The sequence below is a fragment of the Diplotaxodon limnothrissa genome, linkage group LG23, assembly GCF_057381915.1.
Source record: "Diplotaxodon limnothrissa isolate DT_005_m linkage group LG23, D_limnothrissa_male_GT1.1, whole genome shotgun sequence".
In the NCBI taxonomy this organism is placed as follows: Eukaryota; Metazoa; Chordata; class Actinopteri; order Cichliformes; family Cichlidae; genus Diplotaxodon; species Diplotaxodon limnothrissa.
In genome coordinates this window covers 28713704-28733212 of record NC_140617.1, presented here as the reverse complement: position 1 = coordinate 28733212, position 19509 = coordinate 28713704, and the positions used below count along the sequence as shown (strand labels likewise).

Genomic DNA, 19509 nt, shown 5'->3' with positions numbered 1-19509 from the left:
GCTAAGTAATTACAGTGAATGTATTTTATCTTAACCATTAAATTGAGCACTATCAGCCAGATTTAGCCATACGGGCAGGCTGTGACAGGTTAATGGCTTTAATAGACTTTAATTTTAACTGTATAATGTAGGTGTAGTTTTGGAGCAACTTTAATTAGAGTGTCACTTTTCACTGAAGTTTTGTGGTCCTTTCTTAGTTTTGGAGTATTCTAATGTTATGTTCTGTGTCGGAGCTCATGGAAGCTGCAGAGGTGTTTGGTGTTGTCTGTCTTGTGCCTGACTGTTGGAGGTGTGTTTTATCCCACAGGAACTCTGCTAGTGCACCTCATAATGCTGTGTGTGTGTGTATGTCTTACCCTTGGGACAGTCCTATGTATGATGTGCTGTTTGTGTTTCTGTGGAAAAAGTGTGTGTGTGTGTGTGTGTGTGTGTGTGTCTCCTTCTGTCCCTTCAAGACGCATGCCGATCAACCACAGCTGCAACCCTCCATGACGCACCTTCAGCCGCAGCCTGTGGCTACAGGCGGACATCCTCTGTGTGATTTTTAATTTGTCGCCTTCTCCTCTGTTACTCAACTACCTCAGTTTTCATTTTGAGTTGTGTGTTTGTGACCCAGCTCGCCCACTCCTGGCTGCCCCATATTCCTCATAGCAGCGTTTTGCCATGGCAACAGTGCTCAGAGATGGGTCACCCCACTGTGTCAGTTGGGAAATTTACATCCAGCACATCTTATTGCAGGCCCAGATCAATAAAACCTCAGGGTTATGTTTTTTTTTCTATCCCTCCCATGTTAAAAACTGATCATCGTAGAGCTGCTGCTGGCTGAAAAAACACATTTCCAGGTTTTTATTCAAGGAGTTTATAGTTCAGAAGATGTGGGTGGGAACAATTGGGAACACTTTAGGGATTTAAACCTGTTGCTCTGATTTTATTATTTTAGTTCCCTTGAACAATTTCATAAATTCAGGATTGCTTTTGCTAATTTACACTGAGAGTCTAAGTGTTGAAGTTACTACATAACTCAGGAATTGTTGCTAAGTGACTAAAATTGAGTGGCATCATAATATTTCATACAGGAATACTTTTTTGTTTTGTTTTTATCATTTCATGAAAAAAAGAGTATATAAACACAAACTGTACTAGCAGTAATACAGATTTTTTAAATTAAAATTTTCTTTGTTCCAATCATTCTTGAAAAAGGTTTAAATGCTAGCATCAATTTAACATCATGAACCAGATGAGCTTGTGACTCCATAACACTGTGATCAATGAAAAATACAGTCCCTTTTAAATATCTTTGAAGTTAGTGCCAGCAAGATGGAAAAAAAAAAAAAAACAAGCTTCATCTCTCATTGATCTTCATCAGGGGTGTCAGACTCAGTTTTTGTAATGAGCCACATAAAGCACAGTTTGGTCTCAAGGGAGCCAGGCCAGTAAAGCAACTGCACCATAAACTGCCTTTGTTGTTATGTAAACCACAAGTAAACTTTGTCTTTGAGTGAACTAGGGGCTCTATAAAAGCACAGTACAGTTACTGTAGAGTTTTTAGAGCCAAACGGATAACGTGGGTTTACTCTTTATGATAAGAATTGGAAATACTTGTCACATTTTCACCCTAGCGTAATGCTAGTGTAACCTAACCGTGAAGGGCAATGCACTTTGTTCAAAAGCTAAACAACTAGATTGCAGTTTGCCTCGTCATGCTTATTATATTTAACTGACACGAACCTGAAACTAGCTCGTACAACGTTTGAAACTTGCAGTCAGTCTACTATCAGTTTTGCAATGGAATGAGGTTGAGCAACAAGGTCTGCATGACAACAGTTTAACTGCAAAATGACATAAGAACTCAGTAACTTTGGTTTTATATAGGATACAACAGTTGGAAACCAGTCCAGTTGGTTCCCCTGTTGTAAAGAAACTAATTGTAGACAGGTTGGAGACTGACTCGAGTTGATTGCGAACTTTCACCAACCTGTCTGGGAGTGATTGCAAACAGTTTGAGTCGGACTGTGATTGTTTGCAGACAGGTTGCAATTGTTTTGTGATTTAATGTGGTTTTCAAATGCAAAAAGAATGTAATTGCAATCAATGGGCAACCACAACCACGTCCTGTTTTTATCCTAGTGTGACTGTGCCATGAACCACAATTGTCCAGCTGTAAAATAGATACAGTTTTACGTAAACAATAAATGTCTTATAAATCAACAAATCAAACATGTCAGTAAAACTAGTTTTAATTGTAGTAGTTGCTTGATTTCATTAAGTGCAAACAAACTCATGGTGTATCTCCTTGGGAGTGTGTTTTTCAGCTGACAGCAGCCACGTCATTTCTGACTCCGCCCCCCTCACCTGTGGACCCCAGCCAGCCCCAGTGTTTCACCACCTGTCATCACCCATTTTTTTTTGTTTTTTTTTAAGTTTGCACTTGTTTGTTTCTTGCTCTCCTCCTCCCTCTCCCCCCTCCCCTCCCCCTACACTTCTCTATGGATGCCCTCCTTTCTCCCCCCCTCCCCTTCCTCTCGACTCCTGTCCTCCTGACCCTCTCGCAGGCGCCACTCCCCCTATAGGACGCTTGAGCCGGTGCGTCCACCCGTTGTCCCTAACGACTACGTCTCAAGCCCGACGCGCAACATGGCGCACCCCCAGCAGAGCCCTGCACGCACTGCATCTGTTAATCAGAGGAACCGCACGTACAGGTACCCCCACCCCACTTCCCAGCATGCCTCTCTACACTTTTTAAACAAGCCCCCCACCCCCCTTTTGCCCCACTCTACTTGCCTTTTCTTCTTCTCCCCTCCTACACTTAAAAATGCGATCCAGCTTCTGAGCACTTTCTCTGATATGGTACCTCGTTGAAATTATAACCACTCTTACTTCCTAAAACTCACATCCAGGCCCACATCAGCAGCTCCAGCTCCCAGGAGAAGCCCAGACTGACACATTATTTAGAAACCTCCTCACCTGTTTGCTCCCCTCGCTGCTCAGATAACAACAAAGAAACAAGCATGAGGTAGAGATGCAGAGCTTTATTTAGCTTGGCTAGACACAGGTTCCTATGGTAATAGTCATTAAATAGGCAGCGTCGCCCCCACAGTCCTGTCAATCCACTGTCAGTTCATCTCCCAAGATGAAGCTTTTTCATGCCCAACACGGAGTGATATTCTTAGATCCACCCTGCCTGCCGTCTCAGAAGTAAAAGCAAGAGGGGTTTTGGGAGGGGGAAAACAACATGGAAAGTTTCGTCACGGTGTCCCATCTGTTGGCCAAACGTTTCAAGTATTTCTAGAAATAGGAAAACTTCCCTGACTCTCCTCTCAGCACGAGTGTGTATCTGCTCCACTCCATCCATAGCTCATCTTCTTCATCTCTCAGCCATGCGCTCTCCCGCCTGTCAACAGAAAGTCTGCCCCATGTTTCATGATCTTTCCTGCTGCTTTTACGGCGTCTCATATCTGTCTTTGTCCCGTGTTGCCACTGCGTCAGCTGTGTCATGTGTTCCTGTGAAGGCTTCCAGCTGCCCCCACTTTTTCTTTTAATATTGTCACTGTCACATAGTCATTTCAAAGGCATACAGCTCACGCTAACACATCAATGCTCTTGAGGGTGCTACATTAATGAAGTGAGTTATTAAGAACAGAAAAGACAGCTGAACTGTGTGTTGCTTGAGGCTGGTTGCAGATTGAATATAAAACTGTATTAGAGAGGTGAATTATTTATAGATCTAAATTTCACTTGGAAATAAATGATGTGAACCTGGGAACAATGTCAGGAACTTTCAGGAAATGTCTGTTGTTTTCCCCAAAGGATCAAAGGATTAAAAGTCAGCCAGGTTCAGTGTAAACAGTTACTCCAGCATCTTTTCAAGATTGGGATTGGGGATCTGAGTTCAACAAAACTTTACAAGACCAACACTGGTGTGTGTGTGTGTGTGTGTGTGTGTGTGTGTGTGTGTGTGTGTTTGCATTTTTATGTGTGTCAATATTTTATGTATTTTTTTTTAGAAAAGAAAGAAGTGGAGGTTAGAAAACAAAGCACCATGTGATATCCTGAGTTGTTGGCGTTCTTATATCGCCATGCTAATATTGGTCACTGATTAACATGCAACTGACCAATGATGCTGTTGTAGCATTCATTTAGCATTAGCCCAGAATTTAGCTAATGCTATTAAAAGCTGTCACTAGCAAAGCAACAATAGTAACCTTAATTTGGCCACAAACCTAATTTTATAATGTATTTGGTATAAAAGGTTGATCGGGGGAATTTTTTTTTTATTTTTTATTTTTTTACTACAGTAAACACTTTATTCGGTTCTTGGTCTCAGTTGTTTTTAGGTCTTAATGATTGTAAAATTAATCTTTTAAATAAAATAAAAATATAAAAATAATAAGAAATTAGCATATACTCGAGAGTGTGGTTACCCTGTGATTGACAAGTTCTTTTGTTATGAGACGGCAGATTCATCTCTCTGTTGAACAGCATTTGGCTGCACTTAAAAAAACAAGTTTAAGTCTTGTGTTCCTTCATTTGTTTTTGCAATTACTATGCAGATTGTTGTCATAGTCAACAACTGACTCATCCTGCTAACAGTGCTAGCCAGGTAGCAAGTGGTAGGTGATCAGCTGGACCCTTTTTGTTGGATATTCACATCTGATTTGAAATAAAACAAAAGAAAAATTTCAAATTCTTTGATTCAGTTTATGATGCACTATCTGGTGCCCCTGGACACATCATCAGTGATGTAACCTGGGGTCATTGGGGGTTTTGGGTCTTTCAACAATCTCTCTTCTGACAGAACAGACAACCTGGTGTCTCCACCTTTCCCCCATGTGAAGAGAACTGTATCAAAACTGTATTTCAAAGGCAAGTAGATTACTTAACAGAGGCTAGAGCCATCTTTTTATACAGTCTATTTGCAAGTGCAAAATTGTTAATTTAAAATCATAACTGAGACCATTCACGCGTCTTGTTCACAGCACGGTTTTTGCCCCTTCTTGAGTAGTTTTGTACTCACACTCAAGTTTACTTTTGAGTCCTTATACCAAAATATCCTGCTGTCAGTATAAAGCACAGACTGTCACTTTTCCACGCGTCAGTAGTTCTCAAAGTTCCTGACTTTTGTTCCTGTGGCTCTGTAGTTGGGTTAAAAAAAGCTCCATACTGGTTTCAGGGCAGACTGCAACCATGTTACATGTAGGCTGTATTATTTCCTGTGATTGTTAACAAATGGTGCAGTTTTTTTTTTTTTTTTTTTTCTCTTCCAATTTCTGCTGGTGTGTTTGTTTGTGGACTGACACATTTTTGCCGACCCATCGACAGCAGTGGGAGCAGCGGAGGCAGCCACCCCAGCAGCAGTCGCAGCAGCAGCCGAGAGAACAGCGGCAGTGGCAGCGTGGGCGTGCCCATCGCCGTTCCAACCCCAGCCCCACCCAATGTTTTCCCAGGTAACCCCCTTTTTTTGTCCCCCTTCCTCTCTTCTCTGAGCTGCAGGACCTTATTGTGACTGAAACGTACTAACTACACTAATCTTTGTTGAGTAATCTGGGAGTACTGCTCACTCTGGCTTTCATTAGTCGAATCGGTGTGCACAAACTCTGGATTGAATTTCTCTCCCCTTCTCACCCTTCTCTTAACCTCCCTTCACTTATCTTTCCTCCCCCTTTGTATCCTTGCACGATTCCCCCTTCAGGTTCAGCCCCTGCCCAGTCCAACGCAACCAAACCTCCCCCAAACACTGCCACAGCCCCTGGGCCCCCTTCCTCTGCCCTAGACGGACCCCCACAAGCCCCCAATCCCCCTGTAGAGATCCCGCCTGTACCCCCACCCCCTCCCCAACTCCCTGCCTCCACGGTACCTACTGGCACAGGCCCTGCTACTTATGGCAACCCTGCACAAGGTGAGTGCGACTCCCTCCTCACCCCCTGCACGCCCTCCATCCCGCCTTCCGTGACGTGCTTGTGTGATCCCAGTGTGCTCATTCATCACCCTAATTTATTTACTCATTTATTTTTCATCTGGAAGTCTGAATTAGTTCTTGAAAGATTTTCAGATCTAAAATTTGTTTCAGTTTAAATTTAGAAATTCAACCTGTTGAATGTTTTTAATGGCAGGAAAAAAGGATTTATTGTACCTGCGACTACACCAGTCATTTTGAAACTACAGGTAGCTGTGCAGAAGACACAAAAAATGAAGTTATACCGTGGACCTGAATACATTTCAGCATAAAAGCTGGCTTAAGCAAATAATGATTACAATAAGTAGCAGAAAATAACAAGCAAAACATAAACAATGATAGTTTATTTTTTACTCCATAAACTCTATTGTTTCCCCCGTGGTCCACCGAGTACCTGTGACATCTATATCTGAGAGTGATGAGTTTCTGAATTTCTTTGTGGATAAAGTTGATCATGTCCGTATGAGCATTGGTTCTTCAATACCATCTGTTTGTGTCTCTGGGCCACCTCCCCCTCATTTACTGTCAGTGTTTAACCCAATGACCATACGTGACCTTTCACTCCTGCTGGATAAAATGAAAATTACCACTTGTGCAAATGACATTCTACCTGCTGGGCTGTTTAAAAATGCTCTCTCTGTCATTGGCCCCTCTATTGTAGAGATATGCAATGCCTCTCTTTTAACATGTGTGGTCCCTACGTTCTGTAAGCATGCTGTTGTTGAGCCGATATTAAAAAAAGAGCAGTTTGGATCCAACTCAGCTTAAGAATTATAGGCCCATCTCTAAGCTTCCATTATTATCGAAAATTCTGGAAAAAGTAGTTGCAGATCAACTTACCACTTTTTTTTTTTTTTTTTAGAAAAACATGAAATTTATGACCAATTTCAGTCAGGTTTCCGTAAAAGTCACTCAACAGAAACCGCATTACTTAAAGTCTCTAGTGACATTATGATGTCAGCTGACTCCGGAGCATCCTCAGTCATGGTTTTGTTGGACTTGACATCTGCCTTTGACACCATTGACCATACCATCCTGATTAACAGGCTCCGGGACGTAGTTGGTGTGTCCGGTCTGGCTTTGAAGTGGTTTCAGTCATACCTCTCCAACAGATCTTTTAGTGTTTTTGCGAATCGGTTTATGTCACATTCTAAAGATCTGACATGTGGGGTACCGCAGGGTTCAGTTCTGGGTCCTATTCTTTTTCTTTTGTACATGTTACCTCTAGGACTTATAATTAGGCAGTTCCCTGAGGTGTCTTATCACTGCTATGCTGATGATATTCAGCTCTATTGCTCTTTTAAGCCGATGGAAGTCCATAAACTGTCCTCTTTAATTAAATGTTTAGCTTCCATTGAACAGTGGCTTGGTGACAACTACTTACAGTTGAACTCTGAGAAGTCAGAAACATTAATTATTGCCCCGACAACCAGATATCTCTAATCAAACAGCATCTTGGTTCTCTTGGCTCATCTGTTCACCTGAGCCTCAGGTACCTTGGTGTGATGTTTGATTCTGCCATGTCCCTAGAACAACACTCTGGCCAGTTAATTAGGAACTGCCTTTTTCACCTAAGAAACATCTCCAAACTGCAAACTTTGCTGTCTGAGTTAGAAATGGTTATTCATGCTTATATTTCTTCTCGCTTAGATTATTGTAACAGCCTTTTTCTTTGTTTGAGGAAAAGGAATCTTGATCGTCTCCAGTTAGTCCAGAATGCTGCTGCAAGGCTTTTAACTAAGACACGAAAAAGAGAGCACATTACACCAGTGTTACGCTCATTACACTGGCTTCCAGTACATTTCAGAATTCATTTTAAAATCTTGGTACTGACTTTTAAAGCTTTGAATTGTGATGCCCCTGCTTACATTTCTGGGCCCGTATCCCTAAAGATTCTGAGAATCCTCTCAGAGAGCTCCTAACTTAACCTAAAAATTCCTTGCCAGGAGTTTTAGCTTAGAAGTGATTCCAGAACATTTTCAGTGAACTCTGAGCAAGGAATGGATGGAAAATCCTATCTTAGTGAGGAGGTGTGGTTGACCCCGTTGCTAGGTATGAGTCATCATTTCAAAAGCCGTGATTGGTTGATCCTACAAGTTTGATGGAAATGAGCTTTTGGTGATAATGAGCAAAGGATGTACCCTCAAATCAGTAAACATAATTATACACTCTAATCTTATGCTGACTGTAATTGTAAATAATATTTCACATTCAAGAAAATATCTGGAAAATGAATAGTAAGCTGTAGGGGTTATAGCCTAACATTAGAATCCAAAATATGTGAAAACTTAAACTCATTACACCCTGTTCAAATAATAATTCGTGTCTTATTTGCTCATATTAATATCCTAGCTGGCATATTTTGTACTTTCACTCCCATATGGACCCCGTTGAAAACAAGATGGCCTATCTCAAGGGGCTGTCCTTAATGAAGTATAAATCACAACGTTACAAGTCCAGTGTGGTCTTAACGAGGGTAACACGGCTCAGCTTTTAGCAATGTCTGTGATTGCAGACCCAAGTCATCACTGCTGCATTGTTGCATTTTCCCGGTTGCCAAATACCTCAGGGTTGTGATTACTTTCGTCTCCGGTGTAATAGCGTTGTGGCGTCGAGTTGGTGAAGTAATTGTATCTCTAAGGAGATCCACCACAAACATGATTCCTGCACGATCCAATCTGTAGCATCTCAATAATTCCCTGTCATCCAGTGTTTGCAGGACATCTCTCCTGCCTCTTCTGTTGGCCATTTTGTGCAGCTGCTTAGGGGAACTCCTAAGCCACTAAAAGTCCTCTTCCCTGCTCTTAGCAGATCTCGCCTTAGGAGCCCTTTTAAGCGCTAGGAATCTTGAGGAATAGCTTTTATATTAACTGGGATTGTCGTGTCACTTTTAGGGGAAATTCTAAGAAAACGTCATGACTCTGAGAATTTTCTTAGAATTTGGCCGCTAGGAGCCACTTTTTGCACAAAGATTCTTTAGGGATACGGGCCCTGATCTTTTAGAACCCCCCGCTCCCTCTCGCAGCCTGAGATCTTCTAATCAAAGGCTGTTGGTAGTCCCTCGAACATATTTTAAAACCAGAGGTGATAGATCTTTTAGAGCGGTGGCCCCCAGGTTGTGGAATGCTCTCCCTCCATCATTACGTTGCCTTGATTGTATTTATTCTTTTAAAAAGCAACTTAAGACTCATTTATTTAGATTGGCTTTTAATTAGATTTGTGCTGTGTTTTATTATTAATGTATTTTATGTGTTTCTGTTTTATATTACTGTGAAGCACTTGAAGTGGTTTTTATCCTGTGAAAAGTGCTATATAAATAAATTGATTTGATAACAATTTATAAACAGTTGAAACACAAAATTATACAGGACAGGATTCAGATGAATACATTAACTAGGATACGACCACAACTATTACTCTCCCTCAATGAATACAGTAACTACTGCTGCGTTCCCTCAATGATGACAAGTAGTCAAGTACAACTAGGTTCCCTTGACGATGACTACTACGACGATGTTCCCTTGACAAGTACTTCAACGACCACGACATTCCCTTGACGACTACGACGATGAATCAATTCCCTTACAGCTATGACAACTACATTACTTAGACTACAAAGACAACTATTACATTCCCTGAATGAATACAATAACTACTGTTGCGATCCCTAGATGACTCTGCTATGGTAGTCTACATTCACTTGATAACTACAAAAACCCATTAGTCTTCATATTGTTCAATTCAGGGTGAAGTAAAGAGGTTTCTGCTGTAAACGGCTTTGACACTTCTGTAAGCCAATTTATAAACCGCAGTCACTTAGTCTCAAGTACTTTTAGTGTGAAAGAAATGGACAGGAAGAAGTCCTTTACACAAGCGGAAAACAAACTAATACTAAGTTGAAATGAGCAGTTTAAACTGAACACAATGAAAATGTCAGAAATTTTAAGAAAAGGGGAGGTAAGGCTTTAATGTTTAAGATGGTACCTGATCATTTAAGTTTCTTTAAAAATGCTAGAAACAGTGAAGTGGTTATACGTGTCGAATGAATTCTCATGAAAGCTGTAAATTTCCAAAGATTTTGTATTTAAATTCAAAACTTGAGTGAAGTTTAAGATGAATATCTTTCAATATAACTGCAGTTTGTCTGGACTGTTCTCTGCAAAAAGAAATTTGAATGTTTTATTTTAGACCTGGCAGTGATGCCACTGAAGTACTCAGAAAACCGAAAGTGCTCTGATAGGTGGAGCTGCATTATTTTAATTTGATGGTCTTCTATTCAGGATGTAGACTGGATTTAAAGCTCTGATGAGCACTGCGGTCGGTATTAAAAAGAAACTCTCACCTCATAAGGGCTGCACACATGAATTAAATATTGACTGCAAGAAATGACTTTAAAGAAGACGAGTCTCTTACCTGGGTGATTTTACTCAGTGTTAGAAAATACTTGTAAAACAGGTCTTTGACTGTACGTCTTTGCTGTAGTCTGTGGAACAGACAAAACAAACAAACTTCCACAAGTCCTGTTTGTGTGCAGCTCTTCTGCCATCTGCCTCCAACTTTCCATCATCCCGCTGCTGCTGCTAGATGCTCCACTCGTCCTCCCTCTCGGCCTCTCATAGGCCTCCAGCATCTCTGTCATGATGATGTTCTGATATTTAATGCATGAGCTGTGTGGTGATATGCTTTCTTGCTGTGTTTATTTATTTGTTCTTTTCTTAATGGTGTCCAGGTGATTTGTTCTTTTGTTTTTCTGTGGCTGGATGTTGTAATTATCTGGAAGGTGGAACTGCTGTTACCCAAATGTTAATATTTGAATTGGCTCAGAGAGAGATTTGGGACAAGTTAAGGGACGTGTTACTCAGTTCTTTTTTTTTTTTTTTTTCTCCCCCCTGACACTTTTCATTTAAAGGTGAGATGCAAAAAAAAAAAAGTATAAAATGCTAAATTTTCTAGTCAAAGGAGCTTGCAAAGAAAAGAGTCTGGACTTCTTTAAGTTGCTTGAAGACGTTTCACCTCTCATCCGAGAAGCTTCTTCAGTTCTAAGGTCAAATGGTGGAGAGTCCCAGATATAAACCTAGTGGGAGTTTCCCCCCACAGAGGGACAAAAGGACCCCCTGATGATCCTCTAATCGCCTGAGCCAAGGTGTGAAACTGGGTGTGGGTCCCAATCAGCCAGAGTTTCGGGTGAGTTCATTGTGAAACCTGGCCCCACCTTATCATGCGAATTCCTGAGATCAGATGGCCAGGATGTGAGTGGGCGTTGAGGCGTCTGGAGAGGGAACTCAAAACTGGATTATAGATGGCAGACAGTTTGTGTCGTAAGCCACCGCCTCTGTTCAAAGATGGTCGCTCACAGTGGATATAGATGCTTCTTTCACTCCTCTTTCAAACCATCTGTCCTCTCTGTCCAAAATGTGAACATTGGCATCCTCGAAAGAGTGTCCTTTATCCTTAAGATGCAGATGGACTGCTGAGTCTCATCCTGTGGAGGTGGCTCTTCTGTGTTGTGCCATGCGCTTGTGAAGTGGCTGTTTGGTCTCTCCAATGCAGAGGTCTGGGCATTTTTACACCAAGTTTTACACCAAGTTACAAATTAATTACAAACTTGGAGTAATTAGGACCCTACACCACCGGGCAGAACATGTTCCCTCTAAGCCTGAAGGAAAAAAGAAGGAACACACACATGTAAAGGAAACACTCAAAACGTGCGGCTATCCTAAATGGGCGTTCTGATTGGGACCCACACCCAGTTTCACACCTTGGCTCAGGTGATTAGAGGATCATCAGGGGGTCCTTTTGTCCCTCTGCGGGGGGATACTCCCACTAGGTTTATATCTGGGACTCTCCACCATTTGACCTTAGAACCGAAGAAGCTTCTCGGATGAGAGGTGAAACGTCTTCAAGTAACTTAAAGAAGTCCAGACGCTTTTCTTTGCAAGCTCCTTTGACTACGATGACCTGGATGACTGAGAACCTTCACAGGCTAAATTTTCTAGTTTCACCTGCTGTTTTTTTGTAGAAATTTCTTCAGGAAAAAAACCAGAAAATTTTAAACAATTTAGCATTGAACCAAACCATTTAAGTATGTTTGGCTCAAAACGAAGAAATGTTAAACTTTGCAAATGGAAAAGGTATGTTTTCTTTCTTTTTTTATTTTTTTGTAAAACTGCAAAGTTTTGATACAAAATCCAATGAATTGCTCCTATGTGGCTGTTTAAAAATAGAACTTGAATAGATTGTTGTTGTTCAGAGCTGTATTCTTCTAATAAACTTGGTGTTGTAAGACAGCAGCATGATACTGCTGCCTGCACTCCCAGACTTACGTGGCTCTCTGCTGCCCCCTGCTGCCGTCTTCTCTCAGGTGCTCCTCAGTTCTACAGCATGAACCGCCCCGCGCAGCAGCCTCCGAACCCTCCGGTGGGAGGCTCCCTGCCATACCGCCGACCCTCGTCCGTCACTGGTCAGCCCAACGTGACCCACAACCAGAACCAGCTTAACGGGGGGCCACACTTTGCCCAGAATCAAGGTACTGTGTGTGTGTGTGTGTGTGTGTGTGTTACTGTTTCATTTTTGGATTCCTATAGATAAGATTTTCATTCCCTATGAAGTCTGAACATAAAAAAAGTGTTAACATTATTCTCTGTCCTATAAATAAAGGTTTGGGCCAATGGTGATGCAGCTAATGGTTCTGTAATCAGTTAAATTGCAGACAACCTTCTAGTTAGTCGTTTTATTTATTGCTATATAAAATAGTGACTTAGGTTAAACACAATAAAACTAAAATATATTTGGTAGTTTAAGGCAAATAATCACAGTTTTTCTTTTAAGAATTGATCATTTTCCATATATTGATGGATCTTTGCAGCTCTACACGCGCGCGCAAACACACACACACACACACACACACACACACACACACACCATGCTAAAAATGAGGAAGTGAATTTGTCTTTAACTTAAATAGACCAACCAATATTACACTCTGGCCACTTTATTAGGTACACCTTTTCACCTGCTCATTTACAAAAATATCTAATCAGCCAGTCACGTGGGAGCAAATCAGTGCATTTAGCCACGTAGGCAGGGGTTAGGTGTCCGGGTGAAGCTCAAGCCAAGCATCAGAATGTGGAATAAAGGTTTAAGTGACTTGAACATGGCATGGTTGTTGGTCTGAGTATTTTATAAACTGTTGATCTGCTGGGATTTTGCAGCACAACCATGTCTAAGCTTTACAGATGATTGTCTGAAAAAGAGAAAATATCCAGAGGGGAGCAGATGTCTGGGTCAAGATGCTTTATTGGGGTTAGAGGAGCATGGTCCAACTGCTTCAAGCTTCAAACTTGTACTTGAAGGACTTGGGCTCTTCTTTTAGAATACAGGCGGCGGGGATTAGCTACTGGTAAACTAGAGAGATGGTTTAAAAAAAAAAATGGTAAAATGAAATCTTATCTGTGCTCTGCTCGTGAGCACCAGTGTGTGAGCAGTGCATGATAAAGCTGCATTATTATCTCTGTTTCACTCAAGTCTTATCTGCTGATTTAAACTTCATTGAACCTTTAGGTTTTGTTTTTTTTGTGGGGTTGTGTCTGCATTTTCTATTAAACCCTCGCCTGTCTGGTTTTGTAGTCTGCCATTTCCCATCTGCTTCAGCGTCCTCAGCGGACTTCACCTCCTCACCAGCTCTCTGTCTGAAGAGCTGCTAAGTCTTTGTGTCTGCTGCTGCTGTCAGTCCTGCGATCTTCACCCATCAATTATTCCTTTGATTAGACTCAGACGCTTGTCTGACAGCCAGATGAAGAATGAGGACTTTAGGGCTCACATCATCTTCCTGATTGATTGAAGAAATATTTGGATCATAAAATGTCTGTGAAGCTCTCCAAAACGGTTCCATCTTTTAACATGTGACAATTGCTTTCTTTCTTGCCAATTCTTTGTGAAAATTTTAAGAGAATCCAATTTTCTTTTCTTTTTTTTTTCTCTTTTTGGTTAATATTTTTTGGCATTTCATTAATAAATGTATAATTAAAGTAGCTGCAGGCCTCTGATGAGAACTCTGTTCTTTACTAAGTGTTCTTTAACTCTCTGCTGTGGTCTCTAACCTCTTCCTATTCACATCTGCCGCCTTCCTCTCTCTGGCCCGTCCCCTCCTCCTCCTCTGTGTATTGATTTCTGATTGGTGATAGCAGGCCCGCTCGTGCCCCCTCCCCCCTCCATGCAGATCACCCCTCAGCTGCCTCTGATGGGCTTTGTGGCCCGTGTTCAGGAGACTAGTAAGTGGCCTTTAGCTCTTTGCCCCCTCTGCATGACCTCCACTCAATCCCCTGTAGTGTGCGTTTTTGGGTTCTTGTTATGTGTGAATATTTTCTCAAGTAAACAACCACCAACATCAGCTGCTGCCCTCACATTCAGGCTTCGTTCTGAGCAGTTTTCTTTAAACTGTCTGATACGTTTGGAGATTATGCCAGAAGTATGATTATAAGCTCCAGAAGACTCGAAGCGCGATAATTGATTCAAATCAATGAGATATTTCGGGCCTAAACACTCCAAGCATAGTATGACACTATTTTGCATGACAACATTATATTGATACAGGTTCACGAAATACAAAGGTTTTTGTTCAGAAGGAGAACGAAGATCACCTGCTGGACTGCGATTTCAGTCCAGCAGGTGGTGCTGTTAACTTTTTTCCTAGTGAGGTTGGCACCATCAGGAAGAAATTGGCAAAATGGGGGGACTTCTTTCTTCATCTGAGGCAAAGAATAAATCAGAGAAGCACTTTCTGCATTTAACTCGAAGACATGGACACGAATGTCGTGTGAATGTAAAATACTGCAAACACGAGGGCACTGTCAAACGACACCTGACAGATTTACCTTGACAAAAGGAAAAAAAACACAATCTATCACCAACTTTATGTGCAAACACCAGCGTTCATGCAGCTCAAGATATTACAATCCAGCTGTCTGACACTGTCACAGAGGAAATCAAGCAGAAATTGTTGGGTTATTTGGAGCATGTGGAAATTATGTTTGTTTTTTTCCTTTCTTTGGACAACACCAACACAAAGTTTGCATTACAGTGCAACAGCTACACCTGGAGCCAGACTTCACACTAGCATAACAGAAGTAACTATTCTGCCATTGGCAGCTGTTGGATCTACAGCTGCCTTAATTTGCATTTGGATTTTTTAAAATGTGTCGAGGCAGGTTCAGACGTGCTTTAGGGTTTGTGGTAACCATGCTATAGTACTGTAGACTGCACATGACTGTTAAATGATCTAAATGAGCACTTTTTCAATAGCATGGAGACAAATGTTATAATAGGATAGATTTTAAACTAACATTTAGTTTAACAAAACTTGCGATCTCTTTCTTGTGTGGAGCAAACTTAAAAAAAACACCAGTACAAATAGAATTATCCAAAGGAACTAGAGGGAAAGCTGTAACCCTGTCAAAGTGCGTCATATGTCAGGAGAAGGTGACTAATGCTAATGTGGTGCCAACAAAAGAGGAACTTGGAAACAAAATGATTCCTCCTTAAACAAACAAACCAGATGGTGCAGGCCAGCTCGGTGCTAATGAAGTTTAGTGCAAATCCAATTTTGTGTGCGAAGGCAGGTAATCACAAATTTCTGATGTGTGAGTGGATAAGTGAACAGTGTGGTGGCAGAAAAGCTCTTTATAAAGGTTTTATAAAGGAAATCTGGGCCCAGGGGTCTCAGTTAACCTGATGTCTGCTTCACCCACCATCAGCATGCAGGTTGGGTGCCTTCATGTGAAAACGCCTTGTACCAGTATGCACAACACGCTGGGAACATAATGACTTTTGAGTGTTCGTTGAAGATTTTAGTTCCCCTTTCATGGGTTTTGCTCCAGAAACGTTTGAAACAACTTCTCTTACTGAGTAAAAGTAATGCAGAGCATGTGAGACTATGGACAGCACATCAGCTCCAGATGTCATGCTTTTAAAAACCAAAGGCTCATTTTTAGTGTAAAGGTGCAAAAGCAAGAAATGGAGAAGTGAAACTGGTCAGAGGAAAAGTATTTTAGGTTTTTCCCATTGGTTAAAATCTGAGAGGGATTTCAAAGCCTGAAGGTGGTGGATTGGCAGCAGATGGTGGTGGTTGACTGCTCGGTATCATGCGTGTAAGCAAAGAGTGTGAAGCATGATGAGAATAATGAGGCGTTTGTGTCGTCTTTCTGTAAATGCACGTTGAGCTGCTGCGTGCACTTTTTGTTTTCAGCATGTTTGTCCTCAGGTTCTCTGTAAAACTGACAAACACCCAGCATGGGCTGTTTCTGCATGACTGTAAGAGCTCCGCCTCTGAGCTTCTTCTCGTCTCTAACTGGTTGTCTCCCCCCCATTACTGCCCAACCTGGAAACTACTCCTAGTCTCAGACGTGCCACCTCCACCAGCCGACAAGCCGGTGTTTGAGGAGCCCACGCCTCCTCCGCCGCCACCTGAAGACTACGAGGACGATGAGGATGAAGAGGAGTCGGCGGTGGTGGAGTACAGCGACCCCTACGCTGAGGAGGACCCGCCCTGGGCCCCACGCAACTACCTGGAGAAAGGTCTGCCTTTGCTGGTCAAGGAAATGTGTGTGATAAAATAAAATGTTGAAAGTGTAATGTGGAAGATTAGCGGGTCCAAGAGGGGAAAAATGGATTCAGGGAAGAATTTAAATTAAACAAACTTGAATATTTTCTGATAAAATAAGCAGAAAGAAATGTGTAAATGAGGACTATTTGGCAAGAAAAATGACCAGAAAATATGACTGTTTCATTTAATTAATTAAACAAAAATGGAAAAGGATTTCTTGCCATACATTGACAACTTGTCAGAAATAAAAAATATTTTTTTTCTGAATAATAGTCCAGAATATTAATCCACTCCATCTTTATTTCCATATTTTATTCCGTCATCCCGCAGTGGTGGCCATCTACGACTACTCCCGCGACAAAGAGGACGAGCTTTCGTTCCAGGAGGGCGCCATCATCTACGTGATCAAGAAGAACGATGACGGCTGGTTCGAGGGCGTCATGAACGGGACCACGGGCCTCTTCCCCGGCAACTACGTCGAGTCCATCATGCACTACGCTGACTGAGCGGCGCCTCCCTGAGCAGGAGAGGAAACGGGAGGAGCGCTTGTTGGGGATAGGAGCGGGGGGAGGGAAGGGTTAAAGGTCAAAGACTTTGATCGAACAGAGCATGATCACCTCCAGGCGAAGAGAGCAAAGAGCAGGGAGGCAAAGAGGAGGCAGGTTTTTGTTTTTTGTTTTTTTGAAGAAATTGGACATGACAGACTCGGTCATTCTCGTGACTTAGTCGCCGCTATAAAACGACCACTACTCTAGATATAAGCTTCCCTGTAACGTTTCTTTCTTTGTGACTTTGTTTGATTAACGAGGAGGACTGGGCGGTGATGGGTTTGTTACTTTTTGAGAGTTTGTTTCACACTACGAGGCCACTAAATTGATTTCTGCTTCTTTTATGTTTTTTATTCCTTGTGTTTTTAGCAGTTTTCCCAATATTTATTTGTAGTGGGAGGTGGGGGGGATGAGCGGGTAGATGAGGCTTCGGAAAAAAAGGGCTGGAGGAAAATGCCTTCAGGTTTCGTTATTCTCAGACACTCCAGATGCAACAGCGATATCCTCAGTGAGACGCATGGATGGGCGGGTGAGGGCACAGAGTGTGCCAAAGCTGATGAAGATAAGCACATCAGATGTCTTAATGTGATCCACGAAGCTAGATAAAAGGGGGAAATCCTCCTTAAGAGTGCTTTAAATGATGAACTTTGCTCGTTTTTGTTCCGTTTGCGTGGTTAAAGCGGACGAGTTTAGTCACTACATGCTTTACTTTGCAGTTTTCAGGTGAAGGAATCGTCATCCAGCCCTCAAATCAGAGAAAGGCGTGGATTTAAAGTCTGCAGCTCCCGTAATAAAGTTGAATGAACAGTCGAGGCGAGCCGTTTACTTTTGTCTTTATTCTATTTCTTTTGCCGTTCACCAAGAGTTGGCGGTCGAGTTTTGCTTACAGAGCGGCAGACTGCATGTTTGAACTCATGGAAGGAGAGGGGGGGCTAAAAGCTTCTTTTTTGCTCTACTGATGATTAATGTCTTAATATTTTTAGATATGGTGTGGTTTTGGTTTTTGATATTCACCCACGACAAACCACGACGACGATGCATTTAGGTCATTTCTAAGATGCTTGTGCCATATTGAAGTGTGTGTGTGTTGCTGTTTCAGAGGTTATCACTTCATTTTGCAATAAAAATCGGCCGGAGGGAAGCGGGACTGTCGTCGAATTACAGATCTTTAGTTTTTCCCGAGCTGTTTGAAATCAGAAGCACATACATTTGTAGTGAAAAGTTCAAAAAACAAAAAGGTGTAGAAGAAATATTATAAATGTGAAGATGTATTATGCCCTCAGACACAGGAATTATTGAATATGAAAAGAAGCCAGCTGTTGTGTTTTGAAACGGTTTTAAGTAACACATTAGGACCCCGATACCTTTGTTGTTGTTTTTTTGTTGTTGTTTTTTTTTTTGGTTTTTTTGTTTTTAAAGAGACAGTGAGTTTAGGCACCATTCGTCCTCCGTATGGTTTTTGATGCGCTTGGCTGTTTGCGAGGGCTCTGTGCTTGTACTTCTGTCAGGATCTTTTTATTTTCTACTTCCGAAAAAAAAGAAAAAAAAAGAAAAACAACAACAGCAAGTGGGTCTGTATGTGAGTCTTGCATGCCATTGTTATTATCTGTACTGGTGTCCCTGAAACCTACGTGGCAAGATCACCCATTTCTAAAAAGGCAAGCAGCCCTGCAGCTCTGACCAGGTACCGCCAGCCTCATCCAAAGAGACTGTACAACTTTACTTCGAGCCCACGTCCAAGGAGCCGCTCGCTGACCTGTGGGGGAGGAGGGACAGAGGGAGGGGAGGCACTCGGCTTCCTCCTCCCCCCTGACAGTAGCCGTCATCAGTGGTGAAAAATCTTTTTTTGTGTGTGTGTGCATAAGCTGCTAGTGAATCCTGCGGACAGACTGCAGGCGGGAGATGAATGAGAACATTGACTCTTGTTGCATAACACTCATAAACTGACACTAAAATATATATATATATATATATATGTATCTGAGTGAGGCCCTCTGGTCTGCAGGATTCACAGCTTCCTGGAGTCACAGACGTCCCCTCGGGATGTCGAGTTTAACAGTCCATAATGCCATTGTGTTGCACAGTTAAAGTTGAATTGCAGAAGTATCATATTTGTAAAATCATGAGAACAAAGACAATAAAATTATTGAGATTTATCGGTGGAGTCTCATCTTGCTTCATTAATGTTTCTTTGCTGTGCAGAAATGCATGTGAGAGAATAATGTCCAGTTTAAAAGTACACTGGGGGGTAAAGACTAAAAATCAAGCAGAGTCTACTGGGAATTCCCATGTCTCAGTCTGTGCAGATCAGTTTATGATAAAACTGGATTAAATGAAGCACCAAATCACAATAGGTGCCTCAAGACGCTTTACGTTGTAAGGTAAAGAAACCCCAACAATCAGAGGAC

General features: G+C 41.8%; 1 protein-coding gene across 7 annotated transcripts in view; it reads left to right on the top strand.

Annotated features, from left to right (window-relative positions):
- LOC146608253 (abl interactor 2-like) overlaps positions 1 to 17426 on the top strand; it is a 31688-nt gene extending 14262 nt beyond the window's left edge. The window contains exons 5-10 of one of the 7 annotated variants that reach the window (XM_085347341.1): positions 2553 to 2699; positions 5323 to 5444; positions 12315 to 12479; positions 14140 to 14223; positions 16346 to 16525; positions 16884 to 17426. In XM_085347341.1, coding sequence (XP_085203467.1) covers positions 2553 to 2699; positions 5323 to 5444; positions 12315 to 12479; positions 14140 to 14223; positions 16346 to 16525; positions 16884 to 17059 — 874 coding nt within the window. In that variant the 3' untranslated portion in view covers positions 17060 to 17426. Of the gene's footprint in view, positions 1 to 2552; positions 2700 to 5319; positions 5445 to 12314; positions 12480 to 14136; positions 15589 to 16345; positions 16526 to 16883 lie in introns of those variants that run through there. The other 6 variants (XM_085347339.1, XM_085347338.1, XM_085347337.1 and 3 more) reach the window with 6 other exon arrangements.
- The last annotated feature ends 2083 nt before the right edge of the window (positions 17427 to 19509 follow it).